The sequence below is a fragment of the Gopherus flavomarginatus genome, chromosome 13 (genome assembly GCF_025201925.1).
Source record: "Gopherus flavomarginatus isolate rGopFla2 chromosome 13, rGopFla2.mat.asm, whole genome shotgun sequence".
Classification (NCBI taxonomy): domain Eukaryota; kingdom Metazoa; phylum Chordata; order Testudines; family Testudinidae; genus Gopherus; species Gopherus flavomarginatus.
Window position 1 is genome coordinate 13,507,206 of NC_066629.1, and position 16,335 is coordinate 13,523,540.

At 47.5% G+C, this 16,335-nt stretch overlaps 1 protein-coding gene across 2 annotated transcripts in view; it reads right to left on the reverse strand.

Moving 5' to 3' along the window:
- The window catches only part of KIRREL3 (kirre like nephrin family adhesion molecule 3), a 737,495-nt gene that overhangs the window by 82,335 nt on the left and 638,825 nt on the right, over window positions 1-16,335 (reverse strand). For both annotated transcript variants that reach the window (XM_050921587.1, XM_050921586.1), the window contains exons 8-9: window positions 13,253-13,401; window positions 9,434-9,561 (exon numbers count right to left, since the gene is read on the reverse strand). In XM_050921587.1, coding sequence (XP_050777544.1) covers window positions 9,434-9,561; window positions 13,253-13,401 — 277 coding nt within the window. The remainder of the gene's footprint in view (window positions 1-9,433; window positions 9,562-13,252; window positions 13,402-16,335) is intronic.

Below are 16,335 nucleotides of genomic sequence, written 5' to 3' on the forward strand. Positions count from 1 at the left end.
CGGAATGTTCGACCCACTGCCCTACCGCCCATCGCTGCAATTAGCAGGTTTATTAAAACTGGAAAAGTGCTGACGCAAAGCAAGCTGATGCAGGCCATCAGCAAAATCCCAGCACCTGCAGCATTCAGAAATGTGATGAGTCTAAACCAAATAGTGGCTTTTGGAGTCAAGTATTTCTAATTACCTGTGGAGGCAGCTCATGTCAATGGCTAATTTCCCACCTATACAACCGAATCTGTCAGGGTGGGCAGGTTGCCAAAGGGGACTGGTGACAATTTTTCTCGGTAGCTGGGCAGGACCTCCGCACACAGGCCGGAGAGATGCGATGCCTGTTCTGCTCTCCCTGCCGACAGTCAGTTCTTTGTTTCTTTTTACCATTTTGGTGCATTTGCTTTGAGGGCACATCCAGCACATCAGTTACTGCCACTGCTGCGGGTCTGATCTTACAGCCAGCTCCTCCGGTTGTTCTGGGAATTTACATAGCTGTTTAGCAAAACACTTAATGCCTCTAGCAGCAGTTATACATACAGCGAAGGCACGTCATTTCAAACCTCCGTGTTTCAGGGAACTGCCCAGATCAGACTAGTCTTCTTTAAAATCCCGGGCTGGGTGTGAGGTTTCTATGAGATTCGGCAGCATGTCTGAAAGCTGTGTAAGGTCTCTATCCCTGAGCAGCGTGTCCATTGGCTGTACATCCCAAGATCTCTCTAGCTGCTTGGGTGGGGCAGGAGTTGCCTACTTTGCACCTCATTCTGAAAGTCTTACTGAGATTGCGGGTACTCACTATGACCTCAGTGAGCAGTGGGGAAATTCTGGTTCCAAAGTTTGGGTGGGACAAGAACATAGGATTACAGAAATCGCTGGGCTGCATCAGACCAAAGGTTCACCAAGCCCTGTGTCCCGTCTCTGACGGTGACCAGATCCAACTGTTTGAAAAGAAAGAGTAAGAGCCTTGCAATAGATGATGTGGGAGAACCTGCCCTCTGTAAATGTCACATCCTGACCCCTAATAGTTAGAGACCTGAAGCATGAGATTTAGTCTCTTCCCAGACTCATTATTTTAGCTTTAATTACTCTAAAGCTGGATAGTCCTGCTTGAATGTATATGTCCAACCCCACTTTGAACCTTGCTGAATTCTTGGCCTCAGTGACAATAACTGATTTCTCAGTTTGGGGGTGGAACTGAAAAATTAAAAAAAAAAAGTCAGTTTAGTTTGAACTGAAACTGAATTTTTTTTTATTCGACTTGAATGGTTTTTTTGGTTGGCTTTTCATTGAAAACATCAGAAAATAACCCGAAACTCAACCTCCCCTTTTATTAAATAAAGCTCAATTTTGAAATGGCTGAATCAAATCGTTTCAACTTTTTCCAGTCTTATTTTTTGACCCAAATGATTTGCCAGTTTCAACCCACATTCACTAACAGCTGTGGTGACACAAAAATATCTTTTCCAGCCAATTGACTGTTCACTGAAAAAAAATGGCTCAGCTCTAACCCTGTGGCAAGGAGTTCCACAGTCCAATCACACATGTGAAAAAGTGTTTCCTTTTCTCAGCTGGCTGGCTCCGCATGAGGGCCCTGTCAACACTTCAAATCCCTTCAAATGCAACTCTGCACACAAGCCAACAATCCCCTCTGTCAAATCCATCAATTCTCCACTCCTCCATCAGTTCCTCCACATCAAATCCCGCAGCTCCCCCTGCTCTCCAGCCCACAAATCCATCCATCCCCTTTGACAAATCCATCAACACCCCTGCTGCCTTGCAAATCCCTCAGTTCCCCCCTGAGCTCGCCCTGTATTGCCCTCTTTCTGGCTTAACTGTTTTCCGTTCTCCTCTCCGTCTGGCTCCAATCTCCTCTCCTGGATTTCCTGCCCCCTTTCTCCACTCTCTCTCCCCCTAAGCTTCGGGAGAGACTGTGGATCTTCTTCCTTCTGCTCCCAAGGAACCGCAAGCCAAGGGGTAGATTCCCTCCCAAAGCTCAGCCTTGCTGGAGGGAAGCAGCCATTCCCCTGCTGTTGGCTTGTGCTGTGTGGCTGAGTGGCTGTACTGGTGGTGGGGTAAGGTGGGGTGGGGGAAGATGGTGCTGGGAACTGCTGCTCTCCTCTCCTGCCCCATATAAGGCTGAGAGTTTGTGTGTGTGTGTGGGGGGAGAAAGACACTGTCATCCCCCTGACTGCAGGCTGGGGGGCAAATGCTCCCCTTCCCAGCTCTCCCATAGTCACCCTCATGCTCATGAGTCAGGATTGCAGGAAAAGGTGCTTGACTGGCAGCTCTGGACTCCTCCATCCACACAAAGAATAGAGCACGGGCAGCAGCAATGAAAGTTTCCCTGCCCCACGGGTGTGTCGGATCTCTCAGCTCCTGATCTTGCTGTTGTTCACCACGCCGGAGCTCCCCACTAAGACCCACCAGAGGAAGCCTTGTCTGGTGGGCCAAGTTAGTGCCGTCAGCATGGGCTCTGCCCTGCTGAAGCTTAGGAACTCTGCTGAAACCTCTGCTCTTTGGGCAGCTTGGCCTGCCAGCCTCCTTTATGCCCCTCCGCCACCAGCCCACAGAGGAAGGATTTAAGTGCCGCTGCTTGGGAAGCAGAGAGACATAGCCTCTGGCCGAAACGTCACTGGAGTGGAGCCCCAGTTTGATGGTCCATTGGACTCACTCTGTTGAACTTAATGGTCCTGGGGAAGCTGGGATCAATGGGGATTTGCGTGTGGACACGAGGGTCTGGTTGGTGGTCATAGCCAAGGAGGCAGGTGGGTCACTGTGGCAGGGGATCCAGGGATGTGGGGAACTGGGCCAACCGGCCACCAGAGGGGCTCAATACAGAGCAAGCCTTGAGGCTCTGGTTCTATAGTTCACTGGAGGTGCTAGGAGCCAGCTGCCCGTCTGAAGAAGCATCACCTGTCAACTCTCCTTGGAGTAAACGGACGCAGTTCTGACAAATAACGTTAATGTCTGTATTAGTTTAAACCAGCCTGAGATGATGTCTAGAGCTGTGTGGGCCTTGAAATGCTCCACACCTGCCATTCGTTATCAAGGGGGAGCCAAAGAAAAGGGGAGACTGCACGTATGAACTGCTGGATTAAGCCGTTTTTAACTCTCCTGACTCCTAAAGCACGGAACAGATTTACTGCTGTCTTCCTCAGCCTGGCAGCTAAGGGTTGCAAATTGATAGCAAAAGGATTTAAACTCCACTATGACTGCAAATCTCAGTGTAACCTCAGCTACAGAGTTTTTACCTGCGCCTCCACAATATTTATTAATATTGGGCACCAAAAATGGGCTAGGTGCTGTGTAATCCAGAATAGAAAGACCCCCCCTGCCCGAGACAGGATCAGATAGACCTGTATTTATCTAGGGCAGAATCACATGCTGATGCATGTTGCGTTCTAAGCGTTTTTGAAAATCTGCCCATTATGCAGGTACCTAGGTGGGAGCTGAGATCTTTTGAAAATCTGGTCTTTTGTTTATAGCAGGAGTGGCAGTACTTGCTCTAATTAAGGCCATATAATGGTTTTAGTTCTAACCACTTTTCCATTGTGTATCACTTCCTGAAACTATTACTTTACAGGCTTATATTCGCCATGCACGGTCATGCATAGATACATAGATGCTTCTTCCATATAGCTTGTTCTCTAAATGACCTGTACACCCCCATGGAAAATTACATTACCCATTTAGACTACTACTTTTTTTTTCTATGTTCTAATAATGATAAATAATAATAAAATCAGCTTCAGATAAGAACGCTGCCTGATTATTGACTGACTGGGGTTTTTCAGCTGTGACTCAGGCCATCAAGTCTTCCAAGCCTGTCATGGCTTTCCAGAAAACGGCCTTTGTTGTGGTCCTTACCGGCTGAATAAACACCCCAACGTATGCTTAGTGCGCATGTCCACCTGGTGACGAATGCACTGCAGATACACATGCCATTCTCCCTTTGGTGCACTGGTAGCTTGCTGGCAATGGAGTGGAGAAGTGTCATGTGATGGGTCTTTAATTGCCCAGGACTGCCGACCTCACAGTCTTTATGGGCTGGTCTGGTGTAAATCAGTGTTACCCCATTGACATCACTGAAGATGGTTTATACCTGCTCTGTAACTGGCCCCTGGCTTGTGGGTGTGCTCTCAGGGCTGTTTTACTAGCAAATGCAGTGTTCCATCTGCAGCAGTAAGGGGTCATAGGACACAGGCACTGCCAGCATGGATCAGACCCAAAGGTCATCTAGTTAAGCGTCCTGTCTTTGACAGTAGCCAACAGCGGAAGCTTCAGAGGAAGGCGTAAGAACCCCACAGTAGCAGATGTGGGATAATCTCCCCCTGCTCACAGTCCCATCCTGGTCTCTGTTAGTCAGAGATCTGCGGAAGCCCAGAAGGATGAGGTTTAATATCCCTCCCCGAATTTGCTGTTACCAGTTGCTCTGGATATTCTTGACAGCCATACCAGAGAATGGGACTCAGCACTCTTGTTTCTATGCCCATCTGCACTGCTGGCTCTGTTTGACCTGAGCCAAACTGCATGCAGCCACATTTCCAGAAGAAGCCCTTCTGCTTTTGGGAGTCTCACTTTCCAGGTGCCCAGATCGAGCCTCTCTGGGACTAATTTTCAGAGACACGAGCACAAACCCACAAAGCCAGCTGAAGTCCACAGAAGATGCAAGCGCTCAGCACCTTGGGGGAAAAATGGTGGCACTAGCATGCAGTTTGCTGCCATCTCATTGCTCACTCTGCAGCTGTGTGCTACCCCTTCCCCCACCGTCTTGACTATTTAGATCGTAAGCTCGGTGGGGACAGGGGCCATCTACTGCTCTGTGTGTGTGCAGCACCTAACCCAATGGGCCCTCGGCTGGCCCTTAGGCACAGCTCTAATAAACATGATTAACAACGATAATAATTTGAGCTGGGACAGTGATCACCTTTGAAAAAGTGGCTTTAATGTCTTTCTGCTTCCTCTTTAGCTTCACTGAATCAGCCTTCCCAGCTGCGAAGCAAGGATAACAATCCCTACAACCTCCCTAGTCTGGATCAGCCGTGATTAGTGTTCATGCAGCATGTTAAACTTTTTACAGTGGGACAGATCCTGACTTTCAGACCTCCAGCTGACAAAGCAAGACTTCGGCTGGAGTCAGGACTTCAGTGTTTGACCCTTAATCTTAAAGCTTCCTATCCCTGACTATGAGAAATTCAGCTATCCCAAGGTCAGAAAGGACCATTGTGATCATCTAGTCTGACCTCCTGCACAACACAGGCCACAGAACAGCGCCAGAATATTTCCTGTTTGAACAAGAACAGATCTTTTAGGGAAAAAAAAATCCAATCCTAATGTAAAAATTGCTAGTGATGGCAAATCCACTATAGCCCTCGGTGAGTTGTTCCCAAGATACAAAGGGGTGAATGAAATCAACTCAAGATGCCCTTGCGTGTCTGTTAATTATCTAGGAATCCTCAAACGAGCAGTTTTAAATAACACTGAAGCAGCTGAACATCTTGTACACCCTTAAATACTCGGGGTGAAAATCCTGCAGTCAATGCAATCAATGGCCATTCCTCCATTGACTTCAATGGGGCTTGGATTTCACTGCAGAAGGGGGGTGGTGTCTCTGAGTTGGTGGGTCTGGAGAGTTTGTAGCATGATCAGCAGTCGGAGAACTCAGCACTCCTTCGAGGACTTGTCCTCCCAGAGGAGAAGCTATCCTTGCTGGCTTCTGCAAATACTCGGGTTGACTACACTGGAAGCTATTCAGGGTGAGCCTGCAGCTCTTCAGTTATCCCCGGCGTAGAGTGCTGGGCAGTGCTGGGCAAACAGTGGGTGCTCAGGTTTTACTGGCATGCCCGCAGAGCAAGAGGAAGCACAGAGCTCTGACGACGTTGGGAATGTGAATGGTTCCTCTGGAAGCCGAAATGCGTGAGAGCCTGTTTGGAACATAGTTAACTTGCAGGCTGAGCTGCCAATGGAGGTTAGCAAATTCCCAGGCTGCTCCCAGGTCTTTTTTGTGCGGAGGTTCCCAGCATTTCTCCAGCAAGGTTGGCAGGTCCCTGCTTGCTGATTGGTGTGTGCAAGGGTGACTCCAGCAACTCTGCAAACAGCTCTGAAAATGGAGTATGCAAAGCTGAGCTGTGCAGAGCTGAGATGGCCTGGGAGCACCTCGTAGCAGGTGTTCAGATAAGTGCTGCGAGGTGAATGCGGTTCATAGGGTATGAGGCCAGACAGGGCAATTCTGATCATCCAGCCTGATCACCAGCCTGAATTTCACTCAGCTGCTCCTGCCTGCAGTCCATAGGCCTGGCTGAGCTAGAGCCTCCCATTGAAAGAGCTGTTTCTCAAATGCCACCACACCAGTCTGTGAAATCTCACCACTGCCCTCAAGGGTCTGTTACCCAGGAGCAGGCAGAGGGATTTTCTTTGTTCATGTGGTTCACTCCACTTCTCTGTGTCCCTGGCTGGAAGATGCTCCCTGTATGGAGCCACACAGCAGGAAGGTGATGGCTATTGCCCATTGACACGAGGTTTCAGGGCTTGAAAGCCAGACGCGGCAGGGGAGTAATAGAATCATAGGACTGGAAGGGACCTCAGGAGGCCATCTGGCTCAGTCCCCTGCACTCATGGCAGGACTAAGTATTATAGTCAGCAATCACTGGACAAGAGGTGGAGGAGGGAAAAAGGTATTTCTTAGTCTTAAATTACAACTGCTCTGAGGCTCCTTCTGAAATCCAGAGAGAGAAAGAGACAGCCACTGCGCTAGCTACTCGAGTGTGGAGGTGGCCAGATGGCCATATGACTCCCCACTGTTAAAGGCCTAGAGATTTCACGCTCGCCTAGGACAGCACAACCAAGAGAAACAGCCAGTGCTTCAATCCCCAACTTTGGGGAACTACATCACATCACAATGGGCTCCATCATTTCCCCCATCAGCCGGTCTGGATTTATTGCATTGTCTAGAGTCCAGGGTTAAGGCACTAGTTTGTAGCTTCGAAGCATCAGCCACGTAGAGGCTTTGCTGTGCCTTTCCAGGCCTGGGAAGGAGTGATCACAATGTTAAACACGTAGATGATTTATAAAGTGCTACCTGCCAGCAAGAGGTTAACTGCAGTTTTGGCCTCTGCTTAACCCAGATGCCGCTTATAATGTGAGTCAATTCTGCTTCTATTAGGGCTACTTTATGAAGATCTCCTGTGGGCAAGAGAACATGCAAGTGCTGAGTGCACCATGGAAACCAGCGCTTGCAGCTTCTTGCCCTGGTCACTCAGACTTGATTGGGCCAGTTATATAAACCAACAACCTTGTCTTCTGCTAAAGCTGTGGGATTCTCCCCATTTTTTTCTTTAAAGTGGATTGATTTTTCTGCAGCCTAGTTGCTATGGGATGGGATGGGATGGGCACATAAACCAATGGAGCTGTGAGGTCTGGATGCTGGAGTGGTGTGGACTCTATAGCATGGCTTCATAGGCCTATGCTCACAGCTGTTTCTTGTAATCTAATGACTCCAGTCTGGGAACCATATAATCCCCACCCAGTTAGACCAGCTAGGTTAGGGGAGCACAGAATGCACTGTGTATACAAGCAAGAGAGCAGCATCCCTTGTGGACTCTGTACCTGGGAAAGGTGTCATGGTCCAAAAGTGACCCAAGTTACTGCAAAGGGACATCCCAATCCATCTACCCCAATCCTAAAATGGCACTAGCTACTCCCCCACAAGAAGGAGGATTTATAGACGTATGAAAGGCTGGAGACAGGAGGATGGAGGGCAGAGGGGAAATGGGGATTTCCCTGGAGGGACTGAGCAGATGAATCTTCAGGACCACTTGGAAGATGGTGAGAGAGAATCTGTGCTTCACACCCTGCTTTGCTGATGTTTTGCAGTGCATGCATCCTACTCTTCACACTGCTCTGCAAGAACTCGTCGGAAAGCAGCCAAAGGTGACTCTGAGCATGGTGAGATGACAGTGGCCAAGGGAGTATTGAAGCGGGACCAGGAGGAGCATTGGAGATAGCCGGGAATTTAGCCAAGTGGGCTAGAGGAATGCATATGTACCCCACATATGCACTCTCACAAGAAAAGGCCTGGGAGAGGATTGGTGAAGGATTGGTGAAGCTCAAGAACAGGATCAGGAGGTCCAATATCGAGTCAAGTTCAGGGCCTTGGTCCTTATCTTCAAGGTGCTCAATGGCCTGGGTCCAATGTATATTTAAGATTGGCTACAGCTCCAGCATGAAGTCTGTAGTCAACAATTCTAATCCCATGTCACAGTGGAACTTTCTACAATAGAGGTAAAACTCGTCTGTGCAGGAGACAGAGCTTTTTTGGGGGATGTTCTGAGACTGGCATGATCTCCCACAGGAACGAAGGACTACCACAAACCTCATCACCCTTCACTGCAAGGGCAAGGTGCACTTCTCTGACCTGCCTTTTCTCACAGGTCCAGAGAGCAGCATGGATATCTATTCAAACAAATACGTAAATAACCCCCTACCTAAATAACAAACCCTATGGCACACACAATCCTCCCCCTGGGAAGGTGATGAGAGAAAGAATGAACCGTAAGTTACAGATATTAATGCACACCTGGAGCTCACATACTCCGGTGATGAGGACAGTATAAGAACTTATATGGAATAGAGTAGCCCCCAATTCACCACCATTATTCAACTAAAGCAGTGACTGCTGTAGGGACAGTTGCATTGTGGGCATGTTGCTAGGACTGCTTATATATCAGTACAGATACTACTGCATCTACACAGGCGTGGTGCTGGTAAAGCTACACCGGCAGAGTACTTGTGCCACTTTGGGAATTGGTTGAAGTTCGCCAGCAAAAGTTGAGGTTTTTGTTGGATGGATTCAAAATTGAGCATGGATGCCACTGGTATATATTTCAGATGTTCTATATTTGTGAATCTCTGTTCCACAGCTGAGATGGACGTTTGCCTACGACACCTGTTTCACAAAGGGATAATTCCTTACATAGCTACAGACAGCAGGGTCTCACGGACTCTTCAGAGGTTCAGGGCGGTTATACAGGAGCCAGAAGACGGTTTGACCCTGTGAACCCTGCACGCTCATTGAGGTCAATGAGAACAACTTGTGGAACCGGGCCATAACTAAGCTATTCCAGGTGCTGAGTTCCCATAACTCTTCCTGATTTTGGTGCTCCTCCCTGCGGAATTGTGGTTTATCATTTGTTTTACAGTAAGCACCAATCTCCACTGGAGCTCCTACACTTGGCAAGAGACAGTCCATCCCCCAAAGAGGTTATGACGAAATAGATTCTCAGAAGGGATGTGATTTGCCCAAGGTCACGCATTAGGTTGGTGGCAGAGACTGGCACAGAACCCAGTTCTCCCGAATCCCAGTCCAACGACATGTCCATTCGCCTAACATGGCCCTCCAGGGCTCATCCCCGATTCAGAATGTAGTGCAGATGACTGAGATTCTTACCACGCCTGAGCCCCGCTTCATCCAGACGATGGTCAGTGATGGGTTCCCAGTCCAAGCGCAGCTGAACACTGCATCTGACCCCAGGTCGACAAGGAGGGACTGCGGTTCTGTTGCCATCCTGGGACCAACTGTGCATAGGAGACAAGCAGAGAAGGTGACTGTGTGGAGAAATAGAGACAGATCCACCGGCCAGCACTATCCCCAGCCTGATCAGTGACGGGCTAAAGGTTCAACCAATCAGAAGCTCCTGGGCCAAAAGGGCTCTCAGGATGATGCAGGCCCCTGAGCTCCCATCATCTCCCCCCTCCTTGAAGCATGCTCTGTTTTCACAGACTCATGGAAATGTAGGGCTGTAAAGAATCTCAGGAGGTCCCCAGGTCCAGCCCCCTGTGCAAAAGCAGGACCAAGTAAACCTAGACTGGCATGTGCAACCTGTTCTTAAACATCTCCAATGATGAGGACTTCACAACCTCCCTTGGAAGCCTGTCCTGGAGCTTAACTACAGTTATTTATTTATATATATATATATATATATGAAGTTTTCCCTCGTTTCTAACCCCAAATCTCCCTTGCTGCCCCTTACTTCTTTTCCTACCTTCAGCAGACCTGAAGAACTATTGATCACTGTCCTCTTTATAACAGCCCTTCACATAGCTGAAGACTGTTATCAAGTCCCCCCTCAGTTATCTTTTCTTCTGACTAAACATGCCCAGATTTCTTAACCTTTCCCCCTAGGTCAGGTTTTCAAAACCTTTGATCATTTTTCTTGCTCTCTTCTGGACTTTCTCCAATTTATCCACATCTTACTTAAAAGTGTGGCTCCCAGAACTGGACCCAATATTCCAGCTGAGGCCTCACCAGTGCTGAGCAGAGGATGACAATTGCCTCCCGCGTCTTACATATGACATTCCTGCTAGCACACCCCAGAATTATATTAGCCTTTTTTGCAACCGTACCACATTGCTGACTGATATTCAATTTATGATCCACTGTAACCCCCGGATCTTTTCAAGCAGTACGACCTCCTAGCTAATTATTCCTCATTTTGTTTGTTTGCATTTGATTTGTTTGTTTGTTTGCATTTGATTTTTCCTTCCTAAGTGATGCACTTTGGGGTGGGGTTTCCTGTCTATTGAATTTCATCTTGTTAATTTCAGACCAATTCTCCAATTTGTCAGGGTCGTTTTGAATTCTAATCCTGTTCTCCAAAGTGCTTGCACCTTCTCCCAGCTTGGCGTCATCTGCAAATTTTATAAACATACTCTCCACTCCATTAGCCAAGTCATTTATGAAAATATTGAATAGCACCAGACCCAAGACTGATCCCTGTGGGACCTCACTAGATTCATACTGCCAGTTTGACAGCATAACTATTCTTTGAGGAAAATCTTTCCACCAGTTTTGTATCCACATTATTGTAATTTCAAGTAGACCACATTTCTCTAGTTTGCTTATGAGAATACCATGTGGTACTGTATCAGAAGTTTTACTACAATGAAGTTATATCATGTCTACAGCTTCCCTGCTATTCACTAGGCCAACAACCCTGTCAAAGAATGAAGTTAGGTTAGTTTGGCATGATTTGATCTTGACAAATTCATGCTGGCTATTCCTTATAAACCCCTCAAGGTGATTACAAACTGATGGTTAGTAGTTTTTCTTAGGCTATGTCTACGTTAGAGACCTTAAGCGGCACAGCTGTACTGATGCAGCTGCGCCGCTGCCAGATCTCTCGTGTAGCTGCTCTGTGCCAATGGGAGAGAGCTCGCCCATCAACATGATTAAACCATCCCCAAAGAGAAGCATTCCCACTGACATTGCACTGTGCACACTACTACTCATGCCAGCGAAACCCATGTTGCTCAGGGGTTTGTTTTTCACCCCCCTGAGCAATGTAGGTTTTGTCAATATGAGTGACAGTGCAGACATGGCCTAAGTAGTTTTCCAGGTATCAAAGTTAAGCTGATTGGGCTACAATTCTCCGAGTCCGATTTGTTCCCCTTCTGAAAGATAGGTACTACATCTGCTCTTCTTCAGTCTCCTGGGACATCATGCATCCTCCATGAGTTCTCAAAGATAATTGCTAACGGTTCCAAGATTGCTTCAACTAGTTCTTTAGGTACCCTAGGATGAATTTCGCCAGGCCCTCATGACTTGGATACATCTAACATCTCTAAATATTTTTACCTGTTCTTTCCTTATTTTGGCTTGCGTTCCTTTCCCCCTTGTTAACATTGTGTTGAATATCTGATCACCATTAACTCTTTTAGTGAAGACTCAAACAAAACAGGCATTAAATACCTCAGCCTTTTTCATGTCACCAGTTATTAGCTAAGTAATTAGCTTCCCTGCTAAGTAGTCTTTATCTTTCATTTGCTCCCATTATATTTAAAGAACCTCTTCTTATTGCCTTTCATGTCCCTTGCTAGGTGTAACTCATTTTGTGCCTTAGCCCTTCTGATTTTGTCCCCACGTGCTCATGCTATTCTTTTGTATTGGGCATTAGCAAATTTGTCCATGCTTCAACTTTTTGTTGGATTCCTTTCTCATTATCAGCCCACTAAAGAGCTCCTGATGCAGCCATATTGGTCCCTTCCTATTCTTCCTATTGTTCTTTTGCACTGGCATAGTTTTCCACTGTGCCTTGAACACAGTCCCCTCGAGGAACTCTCCTGAATTTCTTTTTCCCTTGGATTTTCTTCCCATGATTTGCTCAAGTTCACAATGAGTTTTAATCCAGCTCTGCATTGTACAGGTTAGCTGCTCAGCTGTGCCTGAACTCCGCTCGGTGCACCTTTAGAGGACGACGGGTATAGGTGGATTTCTACCACCTTCCCTCCCCTGATCTTGACAGTGATGAGCAGCTGCTGTAACTTGCTGCAAGAACAGTCCCTAGAGGCTGTTCAACTGGTCCAGGATTGCAGGAGCACAATCCATTCTAGCCATACCCCCTACCCTCCGCTATGCTCCCTGTACCAAAAGGTGCATCAGCAGATCATGCAAAGTTGGCTATCATAGGATCATAGAATATCAGGGTTGGAAGGGACCTCAAGAGGTCATCTAGTCCAACCCCCTGCTCAAAGCAGGACCAACCCCAACTAAATCATCCCAGCCAGCGCTTTGTCAAGCCGGGCCTTAAAAATCTCTAAGGAAGGAGATTCCACCACCTCCCTAGGTAACCCAGTGTTGTATTGCGTTGCCTACATGGGCACCAGCCAACCAGCATGATTAATAAATACATCTCTTTGACAAGCCAGGAGAGTCAAGACTAGAAACCTGGTTCTACAGCCCCAGGAAAAGAGGCCTCTGCCTGTACCCCATGTAACAGTAGCCACTGGGTTCATTAAGTTAGAGGTAAGACAATAATCTTCACAGTCAACAATCCAGCACGGTGTTAACAAAACCCTTAATAGCTAAGTCACCAAGGAAGCCTCGTTTTCTCTGACTCAGGCTGTGATTACCAAGGCCATCTAGCGGATTGGGATTTCCAATTCCCATTATTTTTAGGCAACTTTGAAAGTCCCAGAACTGGTTGCAAAATTAACCAATGTGGGGGTGCACTTTGGAGCTGATTTTAAGCTGTTCCTTTGGGGATAGTCTATGTTCCTGAGAGGGAGGGATAGGTCAGTGGTTTGAGCATTGGCCTGCTAAACCCAGGGTTGTAAATTCAATCCTTGAGGGGGCCGTTTAGGGATCTGGGGCAAAAATCTGTTTGGGGACTGGTCTTGCTTTGAGAAGGGGGTTGGATTAGATGACCTCCTGAGGTCCCTTCCAACCCTGATATTCTATGAGTCTATGCAGAAGCAGAGAAGAACTTACAGTAGACATCCACCGTCCTGCTGATGTTGGTACTGCCCAAAGCATTGGTCACCTCACAGGATACTGGCTCAAAGAAGAAGGTGTGGTCCACAATGGTCTCATAGGAGTCACCCGATGCTTCCTTTATAACGTGACCTTTTTTTGCCCATCTGCAGAATAAAAAATAGCAGAGCTGTCTTATTCTGGCAGATCTCATAGAGAGACAAGGGGGTGAGGTCAGAGATCTTTTATTGGAGCAACGTCTGTTGGGGAGAGAGACAAGCTTTGGAGCTGCACAGAGCTCTCTCTCACATCTCCTGAGCTCTGTATAGCTAGTAAGCGTGTCTCTTGCACCAACAGAAGCTGGCCCAATAAAAGACCTTACTTCACCCACCTTGTCTCTCATATTAGAGACCAACATGGCTACAACAACACTGCAAACAACAATGAAAAACCTCACAGATAAAGTATCAGTTCCTCTACCTCCAGTCACGTCTTCTGATAAATAAGAAGGGCTGACCTTTATAGGCCATTTTTCATGTCACAAGATCTCCAAAGCCAGTACAAGAGCATGCTTCTCTCAACACCTACATTCAACTGTCCCAAAGACTGCAGCAGCTGTTGCATTATGCAACAATTTAGGAGAGGAAGGTGTGAAGAATTCGATATGGAGGGATTTTAGGTAGCAGAATAGGCCATGCTTTCTGTACTGAAAGCCAGAGGAATGACACCAGGGATGGAACGGGGATTCTAATTTCCTGGGTCAGGATATCAGGGTTAACACACATAAAGGTCTACAGAATCTTGAATGCGCACAAGTGGTCAGGACACTGGTTGTATTTAGGCTTGAAGGATTCAACCTTTTATCAGTAAATGTTGGTGAACCTATTGTCCACTGCATGCACCCAGACCGACGGAGAAATATTTCCATAGAAAACAATCGAAATGTACAGAAGGGCAAAGTAAGAAATATGCTGTGTGAGAACCTATTTGAGTTGGATTTAAGGATATTTACTTTGCATGTTTTCACTTGTGACACTGACAGTTGTGTTTTAATGGCCATAGAGATTTAACTTTTTGAATCTCAACGTCTAATGTCGTTAAATAATTAGTCTGACCCCTCTATCATCTGACTTCTCATAATTCTCCACAGCTATGAACATTTAAATGGACAGAAATGAAGAAAGATGCTTAAAGGTAAACATTGACATTATCCATCAAAATGATAAACTATGAAAATGGAATTCTGCCAAGCCTAATTGTATTTTACATCTGGGAGGAGGCAACTCCGAGGCCCCATTGTACCCTAGCACCAGGCTGGGGTATTGAATCTGGACTGACAGAGAAGGGTAAGCGATCCCAACCTCCATTCCCTGCTGAGACACCAACTCTTGTCCTGGGATTTCCCTGGCAGTGTCTCATGCAGTTACTGCTCTGGATAAACCTGTATAGCATGTGAAAGCCAATAGCAGCGACAGACACAATCTGCATCTGACTGTCCAAAGGGCAGCTCATTCAAGGCCTAAGCCAAAACCCACTGAAGTGCGTGGAAAGACTCCGACTGACTACAACCGTCTAGGGATTGCTCTGCTATTGACAAAGCCAGACTGCATTTGGGTACCACACCTGTAATACCAGTGGGGGCCCACGAGGAGTTTAACCGCCTGGCTGCCACTAAGCCTTTGCACACCAGCCACGCCATTGAGTACCACAGCCCCTATGTTTCTGCCAGTGATACTGGGCTGCCAACAGGTGCAATGGAAACCCAGCAGCAAAGGATACAGCTAACGGAGAACCCCTCCTCCCAGGCACAGAACAGTCCGAGTCCAACACAGACGTTCAGGAGTTCGCATCCTCAGCTGAGTCTGTGTCTGTTACCAGGACTGCAGGCTGCATCAGAGGACAATAGCCCTGGCCTCTGCCTGTTCTCAAAGCAATTCCCACAGGCAGGAGTAGCCAGCCCGCACCTCCCTCCTCTCTCTGGGTTCACGGGGCTCCCCTGCATTTTCAGCTATGGAGCTGAGGGCCTGTCTGCAGTGAGGGTTTTAGCACCAACATGGTTACAACTCCTCTCCCCCTCCAACATAAATGTGCTGCAATGGTGCAAAGGAGGATTTGCACCACTGCGATTTGCCCTGGTTTCAAACCAGCGCGGTGCACCGAGTCCTAAGATGGACATGTCTGAGCAAGGATGTAGACTGGTGGGTCGGGAGAAAAATCCAGCTCAGTGGCTAGTGACTGAAGACCTGAGCTGTTGGTTGCTTGCTGCTTGTGTCTCACTCTTGCAATACAGAATGCCCTTTTGCAGAAGAACATCCTGTGTTTGGACATGACCATACTCAGCATGTAAGGCACCCTAAGGGTTGAGTAGTGCAGATGTTAAAACATCAGCCTTGCTTTGGGGACCTGGGCTCAAGCCCTGATGATGTCATCACTGGGATCATGAATTTGAGGATTTCATCCTTGTCCTTAACAAGACATTTTTCTGTATCATAAAGCTGCAGCACAAGCGATCACTTCTGCTTAAAGGGAATGACCATAACAAGGAGGCTGCAGATCAGGGTTGAGGGGGTGCAGGACAGGAACAGCAGGGGGGAATCCAGGCCAGGATTGAGGTATCTTGGCAGATCTGGGGGACAGGTAGGAAACTTGTTCAGAACTGCGCCTGCTTCCAGGAAGAGCCATTAATCTCAAGCTTTCATCAGCACCACACTGACCCTTCATTCCTTGCCAAAAGGAACGCATCCCAGTCCATCGTCTGCTGTCCTATACTACTGTGAAGCCCACGCATTACTGCCTGCCACGCGTGCTGATTGAAACCATTGCTCTGCATCCCAGCAAACATCTTGGTGCTCTTTTATTGGGGCAGACTCCTCCGGGGAAGTTTTGCAGTGAGAAAAACACCTTTCACTTGGATGCAAACGGCTTCAAATTTGCAAACACTGAAGAGTCAGCAGAGGAGGAAGCTGCTAACCAATCTCTGGGGGATTGGACCATCTGTACCACTGGCTCCTGCAAAGTCAGCCTGTAAGGTTCATGCCTCTGTTAGCTGAACCTATGCTGTGTTAGCTGAACCTTTCTGTCCCCAAAGTTAATTTAAGATA